The sequence below is a fragment of the Lepidochelys kempii genome, chromosome 10, assembly GCF_965140285.1.
Source record: "Lepidochelys kempii isolate rLepKem1 chromosome 10, rLepKem1.hap1, whole genome shotgun sequence".
Classification (NCBI taxonomy): domain Eukaryota; kingdom Metazoa; phylum Chordata; order Testudines; family Cheloniidae; genus Lepidochelys; species Lepidochelys kempii.
Genome location: NC_136389.1, coordinates 44,197,690 through 44,220,828, shown reverse-complemented (window position 1 = coordinate 44,220,828; position 23,139 = coordinate 44,197,690). Strand labels below are relative to the sequence as shown.

The 23,139-nt window shown below is 42.4% G+C and overlaps 1 protein-coding gene across 4 annotated transcripts in view; it reads right to left on the bottom strand.

Moving 5' to 3' along the window:
- Nucleotides 1-23,139, bottom strand: part of MYO9A (myosin IXA) — a 467,674-nt gene that overhangs the window by 238,713 nt on the left and 205,822 nt on the right. For all 4 annotated transcript variants that reach the window (XM_073363174.2, XM_073363176.2, XM_073363175.2 and 1 more), the window contains 3 exons: nucleotides 18,866-18,965; nucleotides 15,361-15,417; nucleotides 5,858-5,955 (listed from right to left, as the gene is read on the bottom strand). In XM_073363174.2, the coding sequence (XP_073219275.1) occupies nucleotides 5,858-5,955; nucleotides 15,361-15,417; nucleotides 18,866-18,965 (255 nt within the window). The remainder of the gene's footprint in view (nucleotides 1-5,857; nucleotides 5,956-15,360; nucleotides 15,418-18,865; nucleotides 18,966-23,139) is intronic.

The following is a 23,139-nucleotide window of genomic DNA, read 5'->3' as shown; positions in this document are numbered from 1 at the left end:
GGGGGAAAAAAACCCTGAAAGACAAAAGTTTTGGCAACAAGAAGTGCCAGTGTAAACAGCGCATCGTCGGCAGGACTGCTCTCCTGCCGACAACGCAAAAGATGGGACGCAGCAGGGAGGGGGGAGTGTTGACCTGGGAATGTGGCAGCGGAGTTTCAATGGGAGACCTGAGAGCCTGTAACGTGAGCCAGGAGGGGGAGGGAAAGGGGGAGGTAACACCTCTGCCCAGGAATGTGAACAGAGGCTGCAGGAGGGAGCCTGCTGGGGGGGTGGGGGGGGGTTAGGTTCAGTTTGGTGCTGGAATGCAGGGAACCCCAAGGCTGGAGTCTAAGCTCCCTGATCCCCCAGAAGGACTTGACTGAGGGGTCCTGGTTGTACCCACAAGCTCTGTTTTAGACTGTGTTCCTGTTATCCAATAAACCTTCCGTTTTACTGGCTGGCTGAGAATCTCAGTGAATCCCAGGAAGAGGGGTGCAGGGCCTGGACTCCCCCACACTCCATGACAACTGGTTGCAGCCGTGGGATCTACTGCACCCCGTGGACGGCACTTCCTGCAGTAAGTGATTGGGGAGCAGTAAAACAAAGGGGGATTGACGGGGACCAGGTGTGCTGAAGATTCAGAGAGAGACGGTTTCAGGGGGTGGTTAACCCCTGGGAGTGTGTGACCAGAGAGAAGGACTTTTGCAGTTACAGGGTTCCCTGGGGGATTGCAGCGAGTGGTCCCAGGGGCGGAGGAGTCTGCAGCTCGACCCTGGCAAAAAGGTGGTGACCTCAAGAAGGACTGACACCCTAGCGTTTTTTCCTGGAAACCGTGGAAAGCTGCCCAGGCCTGCGAGTGGCCAGCAGGGAGATGTATGCTAAACGCCTTAAGAGTGACCTGGTGGAGCTGTGCAGGCAGAGGGGGCTGCGCATTGGGAGGTCCACCAAGGAACAGCTGATTGCCCAGTTGGAGGAGGGGGATCACTTGGATGACCCGATCCCTGACCCTGAGGGAAGCCACCCGGTGGACGCAGCGTGGGCCCTGGGGCCTGACCAGGCTGGGAGGGGTCAGACTGCTGCCGAGGACATCCCAAGACCCTTCCTACCTATGCCTGGAGAAGGGGTTGGGGGAAGCTCAGCGAATACTGAGGGCACCCTGACCCAGGCAGCCAGCAGGGGATCCTCCCGGCGGAGCTCCCCATCCCTGGAGGGAGGCGGCTGGAATGGGAGAGGGAGATGAAAATGAGGGAGCTGGAGGATCATGAAAAACAACGTCAACATGAGCAGGAGGAGAAGGAGAAACAACGTAAGCATGAGCAGGAGGAGGAGAGGGAACGTAGGCATGAGCAGAAGGAGAAACAAAGACAGCATGAACTCGAGCTGGCCAGGCTGAGGAGCAGTGGGGCCCCGGCTGCGGTGAGTGCGGGGGCACACAAGACTGCAAGGAGCTTTGATAAGTGCTTCCTGGCCCAGCATAAGGAGGGGGAGGACATAGATAGCTTCCTGACGGCCTTTGAGAATGCCTGCGAGATGCACAGGGTTGACCCTGTCGACAGGCTCCAGTTTCTCACCCCCTTACTGGACCCCAAAGCCGTGGAGGTGTACAGCCGAATGAAAGGGCCGGAGGCAGGGGACTATGAACTGTTCAAACAGGCCCTGCTCCGTGAGTTTGGGCTGACCCCTGAGATGTACCGGAAAAGGTTCCGGAGTCAGCGAAAAACGCCTGTGGTCACACACCTACAGCTGGTCAACCGGATGCAGGGATATGCCTGCAAGTGGACAGCCGGGGCCCAAGCTAAAGAAGACCTGCTTGACCTAATTGTACTGAAGCAACTGTATGAACAGTGCCCTTCTGACCTGAGGCTATGGTTGGTGGACAAAAAGCTAGAGAACCCACATCATGCAGGGCAGCTGGCCGACAAGTTTGTGAACAGTTGGTCAGGGGTAGCAGGGAGGAGTCCCAAAAGAACAGCCCCCCCCCCCAATGCAGAAAGAGAGACACCATGGGACCTCCCAGCGGGGAAATGTGGAGAACCCCCTCCCAAGAGGGACGCCTGGCATCAGGACCCTCCGACCTGCTCGAGGGGACCAACGTGACCTGAGCTGCTATCACTGTGGCCAGAGAGGCCACATAAGGACCCAGTGCCCCAGGCTCAGGGACAGACTGAACAGACCCAACCCACCCAGGGTTAACTGACTGAACGAGGGGCAGATGACCCAGGCAAGGGGGGCTGCCAGCTTACCACATGCTCAGGAGGGAAGAGTACCCCAGGCCAGCTCTGCCAGAGGGCTGGAGGCTCTGGACTCAGGGTTCTCGGTTTACAGGGTGGGCGCGGGGCTGTCCTCCAGAGCGAGTGCCTTGTTCCCCTGGATGTGGATGGGAGGAAAGCCAATGGATACTGGGATTCACTGAGACTCTCAGCCAGCCAGTAAAACGGAAGGTTTATTGGACAACAGGAACACAGTCTAAAACAGAGCTTGTGGGTACAACCAGGACCCCTCAGTCAAGTCCTTCTGAGGGATCAGGGAGCTTAGACCCCAGCCTTGGGGTTCCCTGCGTTCCACCACCCAACACCAAACTGAACCTAAACCCCCCCCTCCCCCCCCAGCAGGCTCCCTCCTGCAGCCTCTGTTCACATTCCTGGGCAGAGGTGTTACCTCTCCCTCCCCCTCCTGGCTCACGTTACAGGCTCTCAGGTCTCCCACTGAAACTCCCCTGCCACATTCCCAGGTCAACATTCCCCCCTCCCTGCTGTGTCACATCTCTCCCCTCTTCGAGACTGAACTGAGCAGGGTCACTTTGACTAGTGACCTGGGGAAGTTCAGGGCCCCCTCTCCGGGACAACGCATCCGGTATCATATTGGCACTTCCCTTCATGTGGACCACGTCCATGTTGTAATCCTGCAGGAGCAGGCTCCACCTCAGGAGTTTGGCGTTGGCTCCTTTCATCTGGTGCAGCCAGGTCAGGGGAGAGTGGTTGGTGTACACGGTGAAGCATCGCCCAAAGAGATATGGCTCTAGTTTCTTGAGGGCCCACACCATGGCCAGGCATTCCTTCTCGATGGCCGTGTAGTGTTGCTCCCGGGGTAGCAACTTCTTGCTCAGGTCCAAGATGGGGTGTCTCTCCCCCTTTTCATCCTCCTACATTAACACTGCCCCCAGTCCCATGTCTGAGGCATCGGTGAACACCATAAAGGGCTTGTCAAAGTCTGGGTTTGCCAGAACTGGGCCACTGACCAGAGCCTCCTTCAGTGCCCAGAAAGCTTCCTGGCACTGCTCGGTCCAGACCACCTTGTCTGGCTTCCCCTTCTTGCATAGCTCAGTGATGGGGGTGGCTATGGCGCTAAAGCGGGGCACAAACCTTCGATAGTATCCTGCCATCCCAATAAAGGCTTGGACCTGCTTTCTGGTGTGGGGAGCAGGCCAGTCTCTGATCACCTCCACCTTAGCTGGTTCTGGCTTTAGGCGGCCACTCCCCACCCGATGGCCCAGGTAAGATACTTCAGCCATCCCCACCTTGCACTTCTCCGCTTTTACAGTCAGCCTAGGCCCCTGGAGTTGGTCCAGCACTTGTCTAACCTGGGACACATGGTCCTCCCAGGTCTGGCTAAAGACACAGATGTCTTCAATATACGCCACAGCAAAACTCTCCATCCCCCTCAGTAGCTGGTCCACCAGGCGCTGGAAGGTGGCCAGTGCTCCCTTCAGGCCGAAAGGCAGGGTCAGGAACTCACAGAGCCCCAGAGGGGTGATAAAGGCCAATTTCAGCCGGGCATCTGCATCCAGCGGCACTTGCCAGTAGCCCTTTGTAAGGTCCATAGTGGTAAGGTATCGAGCTCCTCCCAGCTTGTATAGGAGCTCATCAGGCCTGGGCATGGTATAGGCGTCAGATACAGTAATGGCATTGAGTTTCTGATAGTCCACACAGAACCAGACCGACCCGTCCTTTTGGGGACCAGCACCACGGGCGAGGCCCAAGGGCTGGCAGATGGCTGGATCACCCCCAAAGCCAGCATGTCCCGGATCTCTCTTTCCAGGTCCGGAGCAGTTTTCCCTGTGACTCGGAAGGGGGAGCATCTTATCGGCAGCTGCGACCCTGTCTGTACCCGGTGGACAGTCAGATTAGAACGTCCAGGCTGTTTGGAAAACAGCTGTTGGTACGGACGCAGCACCCCCCTGATCTCAGCTTGCTGGGCAGGGGTTAGCTGATCCGAGAGAGGAATTGTTTCCAGGGGGGAACCAGTTCTGGTCCCAGGGAATAGATCTACTAAAGGGTCATCTCCCTGCTGCGTCACAGTGGGGGCGGAAGTTTTTTGTTGGCAGGAGAGCTGACAAACAGCAGCTACACTGCACAACTTTTAGTGGCACGACTGTAGCGACACAGCCATGTAATAGAATCATAGAAGATTAGGGTTGGACGAGACCTCAGGAGGTCATCTAGTCTAACCCCCTGCTCAAACCAGGACCAACACCAACTAAATCATCCCAGCTAGGGCTTTGTCAAGCCGGGCCTTAAAAACCTCTAAGGATGGAGGTTCCACCACCTCCCTAGGTAACCCATTCCAGTGCTTCACCACCTTCCTCGTGAAATAGTGTTTCCTAATACCCAACCTAGACCTCCCTCACTGCAACTTGAGACCATTAAACCTTGTTCTGTCATCTGTCACCACTGAGAACACCAAAGCTCCATCCTCACCAGTGCCGAATAGAGGGGAATAATCACTTCCCTCGATCTGCTGGCAATGTTCCAACTAATGCAGCCCAATATGCCATTATGTCGCTGAAAGCTGTGTAGCGTAGACATAGCCTTAGTGGTGTTCAAGTTATCATAGAATCATAGAATCTCAGGGTTGGAAGGGACCTCAGGAGGTCATCTAGTCCAACCCCCTGCTCAAGCAGGACCAATCCCCAACTAAATCATTATTAAATTATCGATTTGTGAATCTGATGTTTTTGTTGTTGACAATAATACTGCTATCCTGTTGTCATTTTTTTCTATTTCGTATAAATACAAACATGTCTGTTAGACCAACACATTATAGAAGTAATTGTTTATGGAAAAAGATATTCATAACTCCATCTAATAATTTATTCATAGCCTTAAGACTTAAGAACTTTCAGTGATAATGTAGCTTGATAGAACTTGAAGGTACTGTATTGATAAAGAATTATTTTGCAGTTTTTGCTGGACTAAAACAAAATCTCTATCCAAACACTTGTGTTGTGTGGTTACTTTTCTTTTTTGTTGTATTTCCCCCCACTCTCACCCTCTCTAACCCCCGGATCGCCTGGCATCATCATGAAGGTTGTTATTATTAGTCTCTGAGAGTGACACTGCTATTCTCATTCTGTATTTTAACAAGATTGATCAACCCTATTTCTCAACTAGCGATACCACTGAATGAGATGTTACACAAAAAGGTGTTTTTAAGGCTTCTAGAATATTTGGTATCAGCAACTGCATGCAAAATGGATCCAAGGGTTAAAAATAAGTAATAAATATCTCCGCCACCATTTTGGATCTGGTGCACTGAAAACCATGGGTTCCTAACCATACCATTTCCCAAAATTTTTGAATGTTCAATCTTGTGGACATTGCGTAGGATATCTGACTGAATCATCATTTGAATTAAAGTCATGCAGAATGAGGCATTAATATTCATGAACAATTCAAAAATACCTCAACTGACAGGAAGTATATCTTGTTTATATCTTTAAATGTTCTTTACTCCTTTAACATATACATTATCAAGTGTTCTTACACGTTGTCACATCAGCAGTCTGACAAATTATATAGGGCACAATAGAGTCACAGTCAAGTACATTCAGCACTGTCCTGCTCATTATGCCAGATATTAATGTGGAAGATAAACTCACTGTCTGCGAGTCTTGGGAAGAAATCCCACCATCTCCATGGCCAGCTGTAAGCGCTCAAAATCATGCTTCAGGTCTTCCCCTTCAACAGAGAAGCAATCCTGTTTGGTTCAAACACAAAGATTGAGTGTTAAAAGAAAAGAAGACCAGAATGTATCTAGCTGGTCAGTTCAGCACTACACAAATCTTAATCAGAGCTTTCCATGCCCTTTATCAATGACAAGTACATTTCCAGTCTGCTGCCTGAGGAGTGACAGACACAGACCCCCTTAACATTAATAAGGAACAGCTTAGTTAGTTACCAGCAACACACATCATATGACATCATATTCACACTTTGACATCATATTCACACTCTCCCTGCTCTGGCACCATTCTGAAAGTCCAGTGCAGAATGTAAAGAGCATGCACAATATGAATTGTGAACTATACCTATTGCGGGTGAGGGATGGAGACTCAGTCAAATAAGGAATGAGGAGAGCTAATATGGGCTTTTGAGTACTGTTAAAAAAAACTTGCTAGAAGAAGTATGTGCACAGAACTTTCCAAGGAGATCAAGCTGTAACTTATTTCCAGTCTGCTCTAAGTATTAATCTTTAGAAAAAATGAGCCCCAGGATTCTAACTCTCAGACACTCCTAAGGAATGTAAAGAATTCCATTTTTTAAATTAAAAATTGATTCTTTTACATTCTTTTTAAAAAGAAAATTAACTGCAACATACATCAATAGATTAATTTTCTGGGGTTAAAATCATGAATTTTGGAATGCTGCACATGGGAGGCTTTTATATTTAACAGGTTTTTTTATTCTAAACATTAACTAATGTTCTGAAAATGCTAACTCAGAGAAAATTCAAAATCTACTGAACTTTACATTTTGAGGTTACATGGATACTTTCAAATGATTTAGATACTGAACTCTTATGTTTTCTATAACCCACTAATACTACAAAACTAATCGTTAATGGTAACAGAGTTCCAGAGTTTTCACACTTCAAATATATTGAGGCCCATCTATATTGGCCTCACAGCTATGTTTAAGAACCTTAGTTAAAACTATATGCCTTAAAACTAAACTCACTTAAACTGGTTTATAAACTAGTAAACCCAATACCTTTCATGTGATTTGGTTCACCCCATGCCCACACCATGGGTTTCCTCTCTTGATAAACCAGATTATTTTGTTTCTTTCTATGTGAGCCACCCAGCTATAGCACAAAGTATCAGTCTCCAAATCAAAGTCAGGATGTGTTAAACCACAGACTATTTTCTTGACAGTTGTACAGAAAGAAAATATTGTTACACATATAAATAAAATAACAGCCCATTTTCAAAACTGCACCTACAATCACAAATCAGGTAATTGAGTGTACATATTATATGATCCACTCTGGTCATTTGCATGGAAATCATGATAACTGTATTAACTGAACACATATTTGTAAGAACAGTTTTGAAAATCCACACCATACAGGGCTACTTGCATGCTACAGAGACCAGGCACTAAAAAAATCACAGAATACTGACTACTGCCTGGACTCTCATGTACACTCGCTCTCACTTTCAATAAATAGCGCAAAGCTGTCTCTCCATTCCGTATCCCACTGTATATATGTGGATAAATCTTCACAGTTAACTCATTGATACAAATCTTCTCCTCTAAGGGGGAAGATTTTTTTTTCCTTTCCCTAAGATGGTTTACTTTAGAGTAATGTCCACTTGCTGATCCTAAGATAAAACACTTTAATTTCAAACATTAGCATCAATAAAGAACACAAACATACAGGAATATTAGACAATATTCACTGGCGGTATCCAATTCCCCCAACTAAAAACTGTTTAACTGGAAGTGGACTTATACGTGGTTTTTAAAATCAGCTGTAATACCAATTGTAGGCAGAATCTGAATTTAAATTAGAAATGAATATATTTGCATTCTATTAAAATAAGACTTGTTAAAAAGGGGGCATTTTCATCAGTTGTGCTAAATTGAATTCATAATGCTGTAGAAATATGCCTGCTTTAACTGGAAATAGCCCCATAAACTACTTTTACACTCTGAATAAATTTATACATCATATCATGTACCCAATGGGACAGCTATAGCTCAAAATAGAGAAACCATCTAATACAGCAATGAGACAAATTAATTTTATTCCATAAACTGATGACAAGAAACAAAGCCTTTCATGTGTAGGTCAGTGGTTCCACTTTGGCCCAGATTTTAGTGACCAAAAGCCATTAAAAAGAAAAGGAGTACTTGTGGCACCTTAGAGGCTAACAAATTTATTTGAGCATAAGCTTTCGTGAGCTACAGCTCACTTCTTCGGATGCATGCAGTGGAAAATACAGTGGGGAGATAATCTCACGAAAGCTTAAATAATCTCCCCACTGTATTTTCCACTGCATGCATCCGATGAAGTGAGCTGTAGCTCACAAAAGTTTATGCTCAAATAAATTTGTTAGTCTCTAAGGTGCCACAAGTACTCCTTTTCTTTTTGCGGATACAGGCTAACATGGTTGTTACTCTGAAACCTGTCAAAAGTCATTACTAACTGATGGCTAATTGGCAAGCAGTATGAAATACATTGTTAATCTCAAACCAACTCTTAAAACAACTTGTCTACGTCAGAAAAAATACTATCAAAACTGGCTTCCTTATTGGCAGATGCAGAAAGGTTTCAAGGAAGGAAAGGGCCAATGAGACTAAACTCCCCTCTCCAAGTTATGGTCGACACACAGTGTTAGGACAATATGGGGTAGCTTGTACTCTGACCCTTGCTGAACTTGGACAGCACAGGCAAATAAATGCATTGTGCCTGCATTTAGTATCAAGGGCTGGGATCTGTCAAGGACACTAAAAATCTCATTTAAAAATAAAAATGAAGAAACTGTGCCTACATTCCTGTGACAACTCTCCTTACAGGATTTTACCCACTTGAAATTAGATTATAAGTTAATAGTGAAACTACTACAGCTGACTCAGAAGCAATACATTCAAAGCCAAAGGCAATGTGGTTAACGATTTATATAACAATTGCCAAGCTCATTAACCCGTATGGAAAGGTTTCTTGTAAATCATTTATGTCAAAGCAGATGCTCTGCACACTATTTCATCAGCAGTAAGTCCCTATACTTTATTTTCTTTTATCAAAATGGACAGTCATAAATTTAGAACATTCATGCTGTAATGGCAAACAACTGCGAAAAGAGCCAACATTAGCAGACTGATCAAACTGGTCATCAGTATTCTGCTTAAGCAATGAGTCATCTCCCAGCCTTTTCAGCCTTGTCATACAAAAGCAAGAACCCTGCTTACTAACACTAAACTGAAGCAATTTAAGCATCTCCACTCTCAAAGCTGAAAGATATGCTTGTTCAGAGACGAAAATATCATCGGGGGGAGGGTGAGTTATATAGGCCCGTGGTGGCCGTTCTCCAGCAAATTCAGGGCATGGGGGCCCGGCTCCACCAATGTTCAAGGCTGGGTCGCTACCCCCAGCCCCGCCTACCGCCCCTCGCGCCTCCCCCAGTCCCACCTGGTGCCCCCATGTGCCTCTCCCTGAGTATCCCTGCCTGGGCCCTGAACAGCGGGTGGCTGCCCTGCTGCTCCATGTTGCGCTCCCTTGCCGCGGGGAGCGGCGCCGGCGGCAGGCTGAGGCAGTGGTGCAGCCGCCATCTGCGGAGGGAGGAGGCGCACACATATGATGGCAGCCGTCCCCGCTTCTGGCACCCACCACAGGGGAGGCGAGGGGGCTGAGTGGGGCCTGGCCCCTAGGAGCACGTGCAGTGACAGTGCTGGGTGAGTGTGCTGCCTGGGGGGCTGTGGAGTCCTCCTCTCTGGCCAAAGCCCCCGGGGCAGCCTACCTGCACCCAGATGCCTCATCCCCAGCCCTAAACCACCCCAGAGCCTGCAACCCCCAGCCAGAGACCTCACCCCCCCCCACCCCTGCACTCCAACCCTCTGCCCCAGCCCTGAGCCCCCTCCTGCACCATGAACTCCTCATCCACGCCCGCACCCCAACCCTCTAACCTAGCCCTGAGCCTCCTCCAACCCCCCAAACTCCTCATCCCCAGCCCCACCCCAGAGTCCTCAGCTGTCCCACATTGTGCAATATAGGAATATTGTTAAACTGTTCCCAGTACATTTTTACTGTATTTTAAAAAATATATATCGGCTTACAAGGTGGTGGGGGGGAGGGAGGGAGACTTGGACCCATTCTGGGCACCACCAAAAATTATACAAACCTGCCACCCCTGAATATCATATGATGGTGAACAATTTGTTTTTAATTCCCTGCATAGCCCTAGTATGATCATATTCTGGACCCTATCCTATGTATCTAATAATGACACAGCACTGAATAAAAGGGAAATCCATCCTTTTAATCTCTATTCAGTGCAGGGTGGATAAAAATCAATGATTTAAAAAAAATCCGATTTTATTTTTATTTGAATGGGATTTTTTTTTATAAAATGCTTTGAGGGGAAAAATCTAGCTAAAGATAGTTTTAATTAAGAAACATTATAGCTCAAAGATATCTCATCATGGAATAGGGATTATAAATTCTAATTCTATAGTATGAGACAATATATTCATGTAATGTTTAAGAAAAGTTTTGTAAATGAGTTCCAATAGTTCATAGATTAGGGACCCAATTTTACAGGGTTCCAGGAGCTTCTGTATAGATTATTTAGGTTAATCTTTCTATCTACCCAATGGGACTCAGTGCTCAGTCTAGAAGATACCATCAGAGATTATTAGTTTTGCAGTTCTCAAACTGTGGGATTTGTGTCTCCAGAGATAACATGCTTGTTAACAGCAAAATTGTTTTTAAATAAATAAATATATAGAGGTGAGAAGCAGACCTCAACCCTATTGTCCCTCTGAACTTTGTGTACACAGAGTCAATCCGTTACCTCTCTCTAAAAGTGAAAAGTTTCAAAAAGTTCAATGAATAGAAGATTGTTGGGGGCAGAATAGATCTGGACAAGGAGAAGAAGTCTGTGAGAAGGGAGGGACAGGCAGTAAAAACGAAAGTGAAACCGTTTGAGCAGCATATTCCAGAAGTCTTGAGGTCTTTCTGAGTGCAGTCGTCATTGATTTGAGATCTATCACACCATTCTCTTATCAGAAGGGAAAACCTATAATAGCAGCAGGCCGTAAAAGAGACGCAGTTTGGGAATATTTTAATGAAGTTCCTCTACCTGTGGGTAAGACAAGCATGCATGAAAAATGCAAACAGTGCAACAAAGAAATGCAAGGCCTGGTTGCCACAATGAAACAACATCATCAGAAGTGTTCCTTCTCAGGAGAAAACTGCGTTGAAGATGATGAAAGGAACGTGTGTGAACATGCAGGATCTTCAGGTTGGTAAACTTTTTTATTTCATATTCTTTCTTAAGGACAGCCTGTCTTTCTTCTGAACTATTCTTGAATTCTCATGTTTGAGCAGAAAATATAGTTGTTACTCTATGGAACTATCATTTTAGATGCAGTTGTGGTAAAAAATAAATAGCTGAAATAGGCAGATCTTCCTTTTACAATTTCACCTTTAAAGTACAAGTGTCAGTGAATGCAATGAGGAATACTAAATGAGCAGTATGGTAATAATAATTAAATAACTGCATTGACTTATTTTGTTTAGGAGAATCCATCCTCAACACACAGGATTCTGAAGACTATCCACCTTCAAGATCACCATCATTTTCTATAGTTTCAGAGTTACCTGCCAATGATAGTGTTTCAGTCACATCATGTATGTCACCTAGCCACAATATATCACATGTAGCAAAAAGAAAAAAAAATCTCCATCATCCAGAAACAACCATACATAAATTTGTGATAAGAACCAGTAGATTACAAAAAGAGATAATTGATGAAAAAATTGCCCGGTTTGTTTATGCAACAAACTTTCCTTTCCGAATGATTGAGAACCCACACTTCATTAAAATGGTTCAGTCATTAAGATCAGGATACAGTCCACCCAACACATCAGATGTTGCAGGAAAATTGCTGGATATAAAGTATTTGAAAGAGAAATTGAGCAGTGTGCAAAAGGTCTAGAGGTTGAAATTGTTAACCTGAGTCTTGATGGGTGGAGCAATGTCCACAATGATCCTGTTGTTTGTGCTTGTGTGACAACAGAAGAAGGGAATGTCTTCCTTAAAGCAACAATTGATACATCAGGAAATGCACACACAGCAGAATACTTACAAGAAGTAGCAGTAAAAGCTATAACAAACTGTGAAAAAAAATTCCAATGACTAGTACACAGTGTGGTCACAGACAATGCTGCAAATGTATCCAAGATGAGACAAAATTAATTAGAAGAGAGTCCCAAGCTAATAACATATGGTTGCAGTGCTCATTTGATGAGCCTCCTAGCCAAAGACTTCAGTGTTCCAGAAATAAAGGCTAATGTTGTTGAAATTGCAAAATACTTCCGTAACAACCACTTTGCAGCAGCTGCTCTGAAAAAAGTGGGAGGAACCAAGCTAACTCCCCCACAAGATGTGTGACGGAACTCAGTAGTGGACTGTTTTGAGCACTATATCGAGAACTGGCCTAAGCTGATGACAGTTTGTGAACAAAATTGTGAAAAAATAGCTGGCACTGTCACAGCCAAAGTTCTCAACATTGGGCTTAAGAGAAATGTTGAACACATGCTGAGCACCCTGAAGCCTATTTCTGTAGCCTTGAACAAAATGCAGGGAAACAGCTGTTTTATTGCTGACACTGTCAAAATTTGGAAAGAACTGCGTGAGATCTTAAAAAGAGAAATATGCAATGACAGAGTTAAATTACAAGCATTAAAAAAAACGAATGGGACAAGCACTATCCCAGCTCATTTTCTTGCAAATATTCTCCATATTCGGTACCAGGGTCAAACCTTAACTGCTGAAGAGGAGTTGTTGGCTGTGATATGGACATCCAGCAATCATCCCTCCATAATGCCAATTATAATAAACTTCAGAGCTAAGGGTGAACCATTCAAGAAATATATGTTTGCTGATGTTTTAAAGAAAGTCACACCAGTGAACTGGTGGAAGTCACTTAAGAACTTGGATTCAGAGACTGTAGAAGTGATCATCTCACTTGTAACCTTCTGCCAGTGTAGAAAGAATATTTTCTTCCTTTGGTCTAATTCATTCCAAATTGAGAAATCGTTTGGGACCTGAAAAAGCAGGAAAACTTGTTTTTCTTTCCCAGATTATGAACAAACAGGAAAATGAAGGTGAAGACAACTGAGTTAGCTGCAGAAGCCAATATTTTAAGTTTCTCATGTTGACCTGGCTGACATAGTCAATTTAATTTGGGGTATTTTTTAAGAAATATTTCATTTAACTAATTTAGTTAAAAACAATTTTAACAAAAACAAACCTGATTTTAAAAAACTTGAATGTTTAACTAAATTCAAAAATTCATATGCTTGTTTTGTTAAAACATTATATGTTTGCTGTTGAAGAAAAAAAATCCAGAATACAGAATGCTGTTGTTTTAGTTAAATAAAAAGATTTAAATGCCTGGTGATGTTCTCCTCCTAATACAGCACAGCAAGAATATCCTCCAAATATTAATGATTAACCTGTTGAATTGGAGATAGTTCATCTCCCAATGACTTTATAAATATCTGCTTCAATTACCTTTGGTAAATGAAACCAAACTATCATTCATTTTCTGATATAGCTGTAAAACTAATCTGAAAAGTTTTCAAAATAAATCACTTCAAAAATGTATAGCATGTACCTTCTAAAAAAGAAACCTACATCTACCTTGGAGTTGTGAAGAACATGTATTAAGGTTATAACAACCAACAAGAATGCACTTTTATGTAGAAATCCATGATTAAATCGAGTCTTCCTAACTAGTGATTTAAATCATGATTTAAATCAATTTGATTTAAATCAAATCCACCCTGATTCTGTGTTGCCTCTCTGTTCATAAACCAATTTTTTTTTATCTCTGAGAAATTCACAAAGAAAAACCAAACATTCAGGACCACCCCACGCAATAAACAAAAAGGAACTTCACAGTCGAAGCATTATAGGTGATTTCATGGTCTACTAACCTGGTAGTACAAGTAAATAAATAGCCAAACCTCTCAAAATACCAGATTCAACAAACTAAAAAAATATTTACAGACTTTGCTGCTAAGAAATGGGCAAAGCAACTCTCTGCTAAGAAATGGGCAAAGCAACTCTCTGCTAAGAAATGGGCAAAGCAACTCTATTTTTCTTACATCATCCCAAGCTGGTTTTAGTAAAAAAAAAAAATCTGCACACCCTGATTAGCCTCTCTCAGATGTAAGGAAGATTTGTATTATCTACCTCCTATTACGTGGGTTTTTTTTTAATACATCTGAAAAATGGATTACTACAATCCAAATTAGTTATTTGAAACTGTTAGTATATTAATCAGAGATTCCCCACCCCCAAAAGCACTGAATGATTCAATATTCAGTATTTTAAACTTTAGGTAATTATAACCTGTCCCTTTTGTGGGTCTGAGATTAAATATTCTCACTGATGAAAGTCTTACTTTTATTTTTGCCTATTTACCCATACAGTAAAAGGATATCCTTACAGATTACCTTTTATTCCTTAAGATTACCATACTCTGTTAGTATAAAGCACATTGATAGCAATAACAACATGCAATTAGATTTACAAGCATGCTTTTTTAGGTTCAAGACAAAACTGACAAAAAAAGAACATGTACACATCATCTGCAGGCAACACAAACCAAAAGCACATCTCTAATCTGGGCCAGTGTCGCTTGACTGAATTGCAAGGGGGGGGGTGTAAAAAAGAGCTTCACGTTTCCTTTTTTGGTCATATGTATTTGGAAGGGTCTTGCTGTTAAGCTGTCTTTTCAGATAACACGACAAGAGAAACTATTTTAACCAAGGAACTGTTTTTATTCTAAATAATATTGGTGTCTCCATTTTCTCACATACATGGTGCAGTATTTTTATATAACAAATTGGATAGGAAATTCACTACTGCAGTCATTCTGAAGGAACATGGAGAACAAATCTTTCAGTGCCTGTTCAATTAAAAATCTCGGTTTGTTGTACTTTGAAATATCACTGAAAGGAGTAGTTTATTTTCACAAGAGAGAAATATAATTATTGCTATATCATGAAACCATAATTATACAATCTGCACAATGTATACAATGTCAACATATATGCACTATACTTAGGATAACATTATCATTAGATAATTGATACTTGGTTCAATTAGATGAGCATATTCAATCCAAATTAAGAGAGAAGGCTTAGTAAAGGAAAATGACCAAAAAAGGGACGGGGAAAAAAAAATATTTACACCTTCACCGGCTAAATATCTAAGCAACCGCACTCAGAAGAAAACCTATGGCTTTGGTGGTTCTATTTTAAATTAACTAATTTTTCTCTGTGTCTTGGTGTAGAATAAAGATTCAAATAAGCAAAGTAGCACCCTACACCAGCAACACAGAATGCATATGTACTTGTACTGACCGGCTCAGAGTCATAGTAATAATCATCCCAGCTCTGTCTGAGGGGTTTCTTTGTCATCTGAAAGCAAGGCAGATCAGGTTAAACAGCATCCAAGTCAAACGTAACTCTCTTCCCCAGGCCTTTGAGACAGGGCAGCAATGCAATTATATTACTTGCAAAGTCAGAATTCATTTTGCATGGAGTTATGAAATTTAAAATATGTAAGGAAGAATTTAGGTTTTAGGAATTATTTACCACATTTGTCAATATTTTGATCTCTACGTATGGTGTTTTAATAACATGTATAATGATAATTCTGCATGTTAACAAGGATAATATACTTCTAAGACAGATTTATCTAGGACTATTTTAAGTTGAGCCATGGGCTTACCTAGTGATCGTGATCTGCACAGCCATGCTGGAGAACAAGGTCTAGTTTCTACTCTCTTAAACCCTGTTCTGGGGAGCTACATATTTTGGTAAACAGTGATTCATATGACCAATCAAGGAACAGCACCAAGGGGCTTCTACGGAAGTGCCATCTAGTCTTTCTCAGCCAGAAAGACAGAGATGGGGTTAAAAAAGGTATAGCTCAGGTGGACAAAATATAAGGATTCTCAGGGCTAAAAAAAATAAGGCAGAACGTAGCCTTAGTGGGAAAACATTATGGCACAACTGTTTATATTGCAGTAATTAAACTAATTACAGATCCAGTCCTGCATGGTGTTGACTGCAGTAGGAGTGGTGGCCAGCCTGCACAACTCAGGAAGTATTTAGCACCATGCATGATTGGACCTTTAGCATTTCAACTGTAAATCTATTTGATAGGCCAAATAGCCTGACCTGAGCAGAAATTACAAATAAGGTTGTTTTATTAAAAAATATTTTTAAAAAAATTATTTCAGCTCTTTTCTTACACTGAAGGCTTGCTCAAATACCACACACTTTTTATAAAAACTGGAGGGGTTTAAACAATAGATGCTTTAATTCTCACTCTCAATATAAAATAGAATTTTGTTTTGTACACCTAAACGTGGACCACAGCGTTGGTGAAAATGGAAAGAAAAAAGTTTTACTTTGTTCCCTAATTTTTTTGTCTTTTCAGTGAACAGTAACTGACCATCCCTTTATCTCTTCTTATCCCTCTCTAATCTCTCTTTATTTTAGGTATTTCTAAGGCACCTTTAACAAATCCATTTAATTAGTATGAGACTGTTCAAAGGTAACTTAATATTTTTGCCTTTTCATGTTTCCATTTCCTCTTCCTCCTTATCTTTCATTGTCCGCACTGGATGTAGGCGATGGGAAGAATGTTGTTACTTCACTAATGGAAGGTACTGACATGAAATGACACACTTAACACTTCTAAAGAAAGCAATTTGTGTTGGTCCACATGGATAAAGCTCTCTTTCTCTAACAAATAGGCCTGGATACAATACAGTAATCACGTTAAAAACTCCAGACCGTCATCGTGATCCTCAGCTAAATCCAGAATCTGCTTTGAAGATGCACTGAGGGGCGCTTAGAAATTCTATGCGCCTCCAACCATCCTCAACAAACCATGATTTAGACTAAAACCAATGTTTTACTCTAAAACATGTCAACCCTCTCCTTATCTAGTACATTATACTACTTTGTTGTTGTTTTTTAAATACAGTTGACCTTTTTTACAACCTTGAAAAAATAAAGGAAACATAATAAAATCAGCTGTTTTTAAAACAAAATTAAGATTACGAAACAACCAAACAAAAAATTCATTTGAAAATTATCTTGGTCCTGCCATGCTTCAAAATTACACAACAGATGTTACATAAAGAACACACTATGTTCTCAGACATCTCCAATACTTACACAGTGTTTAAGAGCAAAAGCCTTAAACTCTATTAGTTCACTAGCTTATGTGAAATTCTTAATGTCTTTAAATATGGGTGGTAATCATTATTATTACATTGAATTGTAGCTTTAATATACTGCTTTAAAGGTTTTTAAAAGTTCTTACTTTCTGAAGAATTTAGCCCTCTTAAGGAGTCAACCTTTCACAATTTTAAGAAAGACTAAAAAGTTATTTGCAATGCACTGTGTTTACATAATTGAAGCTTTAACTTGTAATCTAAGAATGGCAAATTATTTACTGCTAGCCAATGAAAAAACATTTTTCTTTTAAATATATACTAAACTGTTCTCAGATCTATCATTCCAAAGTAAAAAAGGCATTTAATTTTAAAAATCCACATATAACATAACTAGGGATTCTTTATTTTTTAGTTTTATATTGCATGTGATTTCAACTTCATGAAATGAAAGACAAGCAAGGATGTGATGTGTTATTCCGTATTCTTTATGAAAACATGCTTGTGATATGAATATGACAGTTTCTGTAATTTCTAACTGGGGGGGCAAGAAGCACAGCTCCCTCCACATTGAGGGAGAGGACAAATTTTATTATATATCTTTGGGTCTGCACTCCCAGGGAGGTGAACATCTGAGTGCTGGAGCAAGTCTCTTAAGCTGAGTCTTCCCAGAGCTGATCTGCAGCTGGCTGTGTCCCTGCCTGTGTGTGTGTGTGTGTTAGAGGAGTTTTAAGAGCCTAGTTCAGCAAGATAGATTAAAGGGGGCCCATGCTGGCAGAACAGGTAGACTCAGTGGTATCTCAGGACATCAGGTGGCTTCCCAAGGGGTCCAACCCGTCACAAAGGGTTCCACATGTCCAAATCCCATTAACATTTATTGGAGCCAATACCTTTTTCCTCTTAACATACATTAATGGCAGAGGAGAACCGTGCACAGACCTGGTAAAAAGAACCTCTACAGGGCTATGCGTTGACTTTGTCCTGACCTAGCTTGAACTGCTTCCTGCTTATCCCTGTAAACTTTTCCCCTTCTCCCTACCTGCTGTAAGGGAGGCCAGCTTGCTGGACAAAGACCCGCTCATATAAATGTTGCAGTGGGCACAACATTTCTACTTCATAAATTTTCTGCAATGCAAACTGAACAGTCCCACAGAAATATCTCATTTGTTTGTGATTGATGGTTTCTACATTTTGTTTATATTAGGCTTGTTACATTGTTAAAGTACAAAAGTCATGCTATCAGGCAGCCAATCCATAAAGCTACAGAATTATGACATCATCATGCAATCTGTTATATCCTACAGGCCCACAGCTAACAAGTGGACACATCTCTAGCTAAACAGACCTAGGTAGAAGACAGATAATTATTAACAATGGCTTATATTTTTATTCTTCTGTACTCCACTTAAGCTTTCAAATAGCATCAAAATCATTGCCCTTCTCAATAGCTGAAGTGCCAACACTGATGAATTTTTCATCATGAAACCCTGAACGCAAAGGCCACAGACAATAAATTTCACCTCTCAGCTTATTTTCTTTATTAGCATTAAGTCAAATCAATAGAGAAGAAGTATGTCATCAGGAAAGAACGGTCCAGCATTCTAGAGATATATACATTCTGCAACCCCTTTTTATAAAACGCTGTCACATCCCCAAAGCTGCCTGTTTATTCCCACCTGATTGAGGTAATGATACTCCTCGGGTTGTTTAAGATGGAATGCTGATCTTTCTTCCTCACTTGCTCCTGCCAGAAGGTAATAAAATACATGGTAGTTCCTGGTAACAAATAAAAATTATGTTAAACTTGAAAATCAATATCAGCATTGTACATATACTTCTGTGTTCACGCTAAGAACCTGATTTTCAAAGTTGTGGAACTGCAGCTGCACATGCAATTGAGCATACAAATTGAGACCGGGATTTTCAAAGGCATAAAGGGTAGTAGGTACCCAATATCCATTGACTTTCAAATGAGATTAGGGACCTCACTTCTTTAGCTGACTTTTAACATTCCAGACATTAATACCAAGAGCATGTGCAAATGGCCAGTTCAATGTATAATTGGCTAATGTGTGTGCAAACACCCAATCTGTACTCAGGTCCCCCTGGGAAGCAGGCAGTGGCACAATCGCATCTGTGTCCAGTACCGGGTTTACAATGGCATCAATGGTGCCGGGCCCACACTCAGAAAGGGCCCGCCTCCCGACTGTGGCCGTGGCCTCCACTCCGCCCTCATTCTGTCCTGAGACCCAGCCACCACTTGTCCTCTTAAACCTCCACCCCAAAGCCCCGCCCCCAGCCAGCCTCTTCCCCCCCAAGGCTCTGCCCACTGCTCACTACTCTACACCCCCTCCTCCCACCTGGCTCCAGTAGCTCTGGTTTTCTAATTAACCCCTTCTGGGACAACCCTGGTAAAGCAAAGGATACATCCTGGTAAAGCAAAGGATATAGACTGAAAGGAATTTCTTATCCATACATACCTTACTCTCAGCTAAGGCTAAGATTTTGTCATGGTTATTTTTAGTAAAAGTCAAAGACAGTAAACAAAAATTCTGGCCATTAAACAAAAATTCACGGAAGCCATGACCTATCTGTGACTTTTGCTGCTGTGGCTCCATGGTTTCCTCTGCCATCATGGTGGCTAGAAGCTACAGGGCGGGCCGCCCCTCCGCCCATGCCAGCTGGGAACTTCAGGATGACCATATTTCCCAAAGAGAAAACAGGACACCCCAGTTGCTCGCCCGACACCCCCCGTGAGGCTGTCACCCGTCATTGGAACTCTGAGGAGGGTCCCCTCAGGAGGCTGTTGCTGGAACCCTGCAGGGGGCCCCCTGAGGAGGCTGTCACCCATTGTTGGAAACCTGTTGGGGCCCCACTGGCGGCCAGGAGCTGAAGCCAAAAATGTCACAGAGGTCTGTGGAAGTCACAAATTCCGTGACATAAACGTAGCTTTACTCTTACACAGTATGACCTCACCACCCTTATGAGTCCTGGGTTTGGGCTGAGTGCTTCAGCCTGGTAGCCCTTTGGACCTTCTTGGCAATCTTGCTTCTGGCAGCAGAATGACCCACTTTGCTTAGAAAGCATTCCTCTTTTCTTTTTTTTTTTTGCTGCCCATGCACTTCCACTGAGGAATAACTAAGGTCTAAGATTTCTTGGAAACTGTTCGCAGACCTCCCCAAATAATTTTTGACTACCAAAGACAGTCTAGTGCTAGATGAATCCTGACATCTCTATACTCTTGCCAAGTTCAGAGCCATAGATTTCTACTGGCTACTACAGACCAGAAAAGAGTCTGGGAACAAAAATGAGTGACTTGACAAGATGCATTCTAAATGAACAACAAGACGACCTGTAGAACTTCTAATTTATTTTAGAAAGATTTAGTCTTCAGTCTTTGACAGGAGAGTGAGCTGCAAAATGGAGGAAAATTACTAAGTGGTTTCGGTGCTTACCTGTTATGTACAAGGAAGTCTTGGGAACCTAAATGTTCTGCCTTGATTCCAGCAAGAAGGTATGACTTTCTTGCCAGTATGAACTTGGGCTGGTGTATGAACTGTGTATCAGAATTGTATTAACTTGCCCTTTTTCCTCTGAGATCTTAAAGAGGTGATGAGCAGCTCACCCTCTTCAGGATCCTCTGCTGCAGAGTTTCACCAGACTGAGGATGTCATTGCAGTCATTGCTTTTGTTCAGCATATATATATATATATATATGAGAGACTGAAAGATGTCAAAGGGCTCTATGAGCGAAGATGCCACTAATATGCTGATGAGCCCCTCCTCTATGCCTCTTTTTTCACTTGGTATAATTAGTATAGTAACTCAGATGTCCCAGTACTTGCATGAAAGAGATATGAGAGAAAAGCAACTAGCTCACAAAGCAGAGGCCATACTAGTTGACAGAGAAACACTTTGCAGAACTGGTAGAATGTGTAACTACCCCAATCAAATGAGAGCAACACCACCCCATTAGTCAAGGTAGTGCACAAACTTGGAGTCCTCTACATTATAGCTCGACTTGGCCTTCAAGTTAGCAGCAATGGCCAAGCAACTATTCCAAGAATGGGTGACCAGATATCACCCCTTTACGAGTTCTAGGGAGTCCTTATCCAACAGAGATCTCTAAACTCTAAACCTTGCAACAGCAGCAACATTCAATGGACAGACTGACAGAGAGCACTTAGGAAGTATCTCTCCACAACCAGGGCAGAACCTTCTTGGTGGAGGGTCCAGGATTGTGGAGCCAGCTTCTGCCGGAAATTAGGATGCAGCTGAAACTTACCATCTTCAGAATGTGTTGCATGAGGCATGTTTTCATGCTTGGATACATATAAAGGATATCTGTCATACACCTAGTAAAGTCCCTTATAAAAGGAGGCTATGAAGGAGAAAAGGGAAAACCTTCTGCCTGATTGTTGCCTTGCACCATGTGTAGTCATTTACACCAGTACAAAGTGAACATAAAGTGAGTGCAAAAAAAAGCTACTAAATCAGAACCGTTTACACCACTTCACACTGATATTAATGATGGCACAAAGCTCAGAGTAACAGAGAATTAGACCCTTCGTCCCACTTAGTACACTCATTGTCCAAGAATAAATTTATGAAAGAGCTTAGGAACATGTGTAATAGTAATACATTAGGCGAGATCCCAAATTGTCAACATTCTTCCTTACAAAGTGGTAAACAGGGCAAGAACTCTGCCACTGTGGCTCTGCAGAAGGGGATTTGAAATCCTCTTATTTCACTTTGATATCAAACACATCCTAAATGCTTGAAATACACTATTAATGTTAAAAGAGCTGAAATGGCTAAGATGACAATTACTTTTACTTAAGCATGACTTCACAACAGAAGAGTATTGACAGCACAGTACTATATCTAAAATTAAGAATTCTGCTCTTCAGGAGTCTTATCAAAAGTTTTCCTGAGGGGGAAAAAGATGAAGTCATAACAACCTCGATTAGATTTTTCAAGTTTCAGTGTGCATGCAATTTAACCTTGAGAGCAGTACATTAGCATTATAACAATGGATGTACCAATTCCACATGGATGAGACTCAGACTGCAAAACTATTTAGGTTTCCTCCTTCATCTAACTTAATAGGATAATTTTCGCACCAAGAGCATCTTATTTATTACACCAAAGGACACGTATTAATGTAAAACTAATTAATGTAAAACTGTACAAGAACAACAGTCTCAAGTTATGTCCACACTGCAATAAAACACTCTTAGCTGGACCTTGTCAGCTGACTCAGACTCAAGAGGGTTGGCCTGTGGGGCTATAAAACTGCAATACTGACGTTTGGGCACTGGCTGGAGCTAGGCTCTGGGATTCCGCAAGGCAGAAGGGTCCCACAGCCAGGGCTCCAGTCCAAGCCCAAACTTCTACACAGCAATTTTATAGCCCTGGAGCCCAACTCAGCTGATACGGGCCAGACATGGATGTTTTATTGCACTGTAGACATGCCCTCAAAGAGCAACACAGAAGAAAGTGCCAGTAGTTGACATAATCAATGGAAGATAATGTTTGACTTTCTCTACCCCCTAATAAGGGCCATGTGGGGTTTGTAGTTTTTTTATTTGTTTTTTGGAATAAACTATGAGACAGTGGAAAATTTGTTTAAAATAGAGGAAATAATTAATCACTGAAATTAAAAGAGAAGTCTGCAATAGGGAAATAAAAGGCCATAAGAAGGCAAAATAAATCATTTTCATTATTAATTATTAGGATCACCATTGTGGCTTGGAGCCCTAGTCCATTATGCAAGGTGCTGCTCAAAGAGCAAAAAGACAGCCCATGCCCCAAAATTAAGTTTTAAATAGATTACAAATAAATCAGAAGTCACATAATAACCATGCTATAACATTTGATTTATCCATTAGTCACAAAGACAGTGGAAAATATAACACAGGGACTAGGTGAGCCATTTCCAGCACAAATC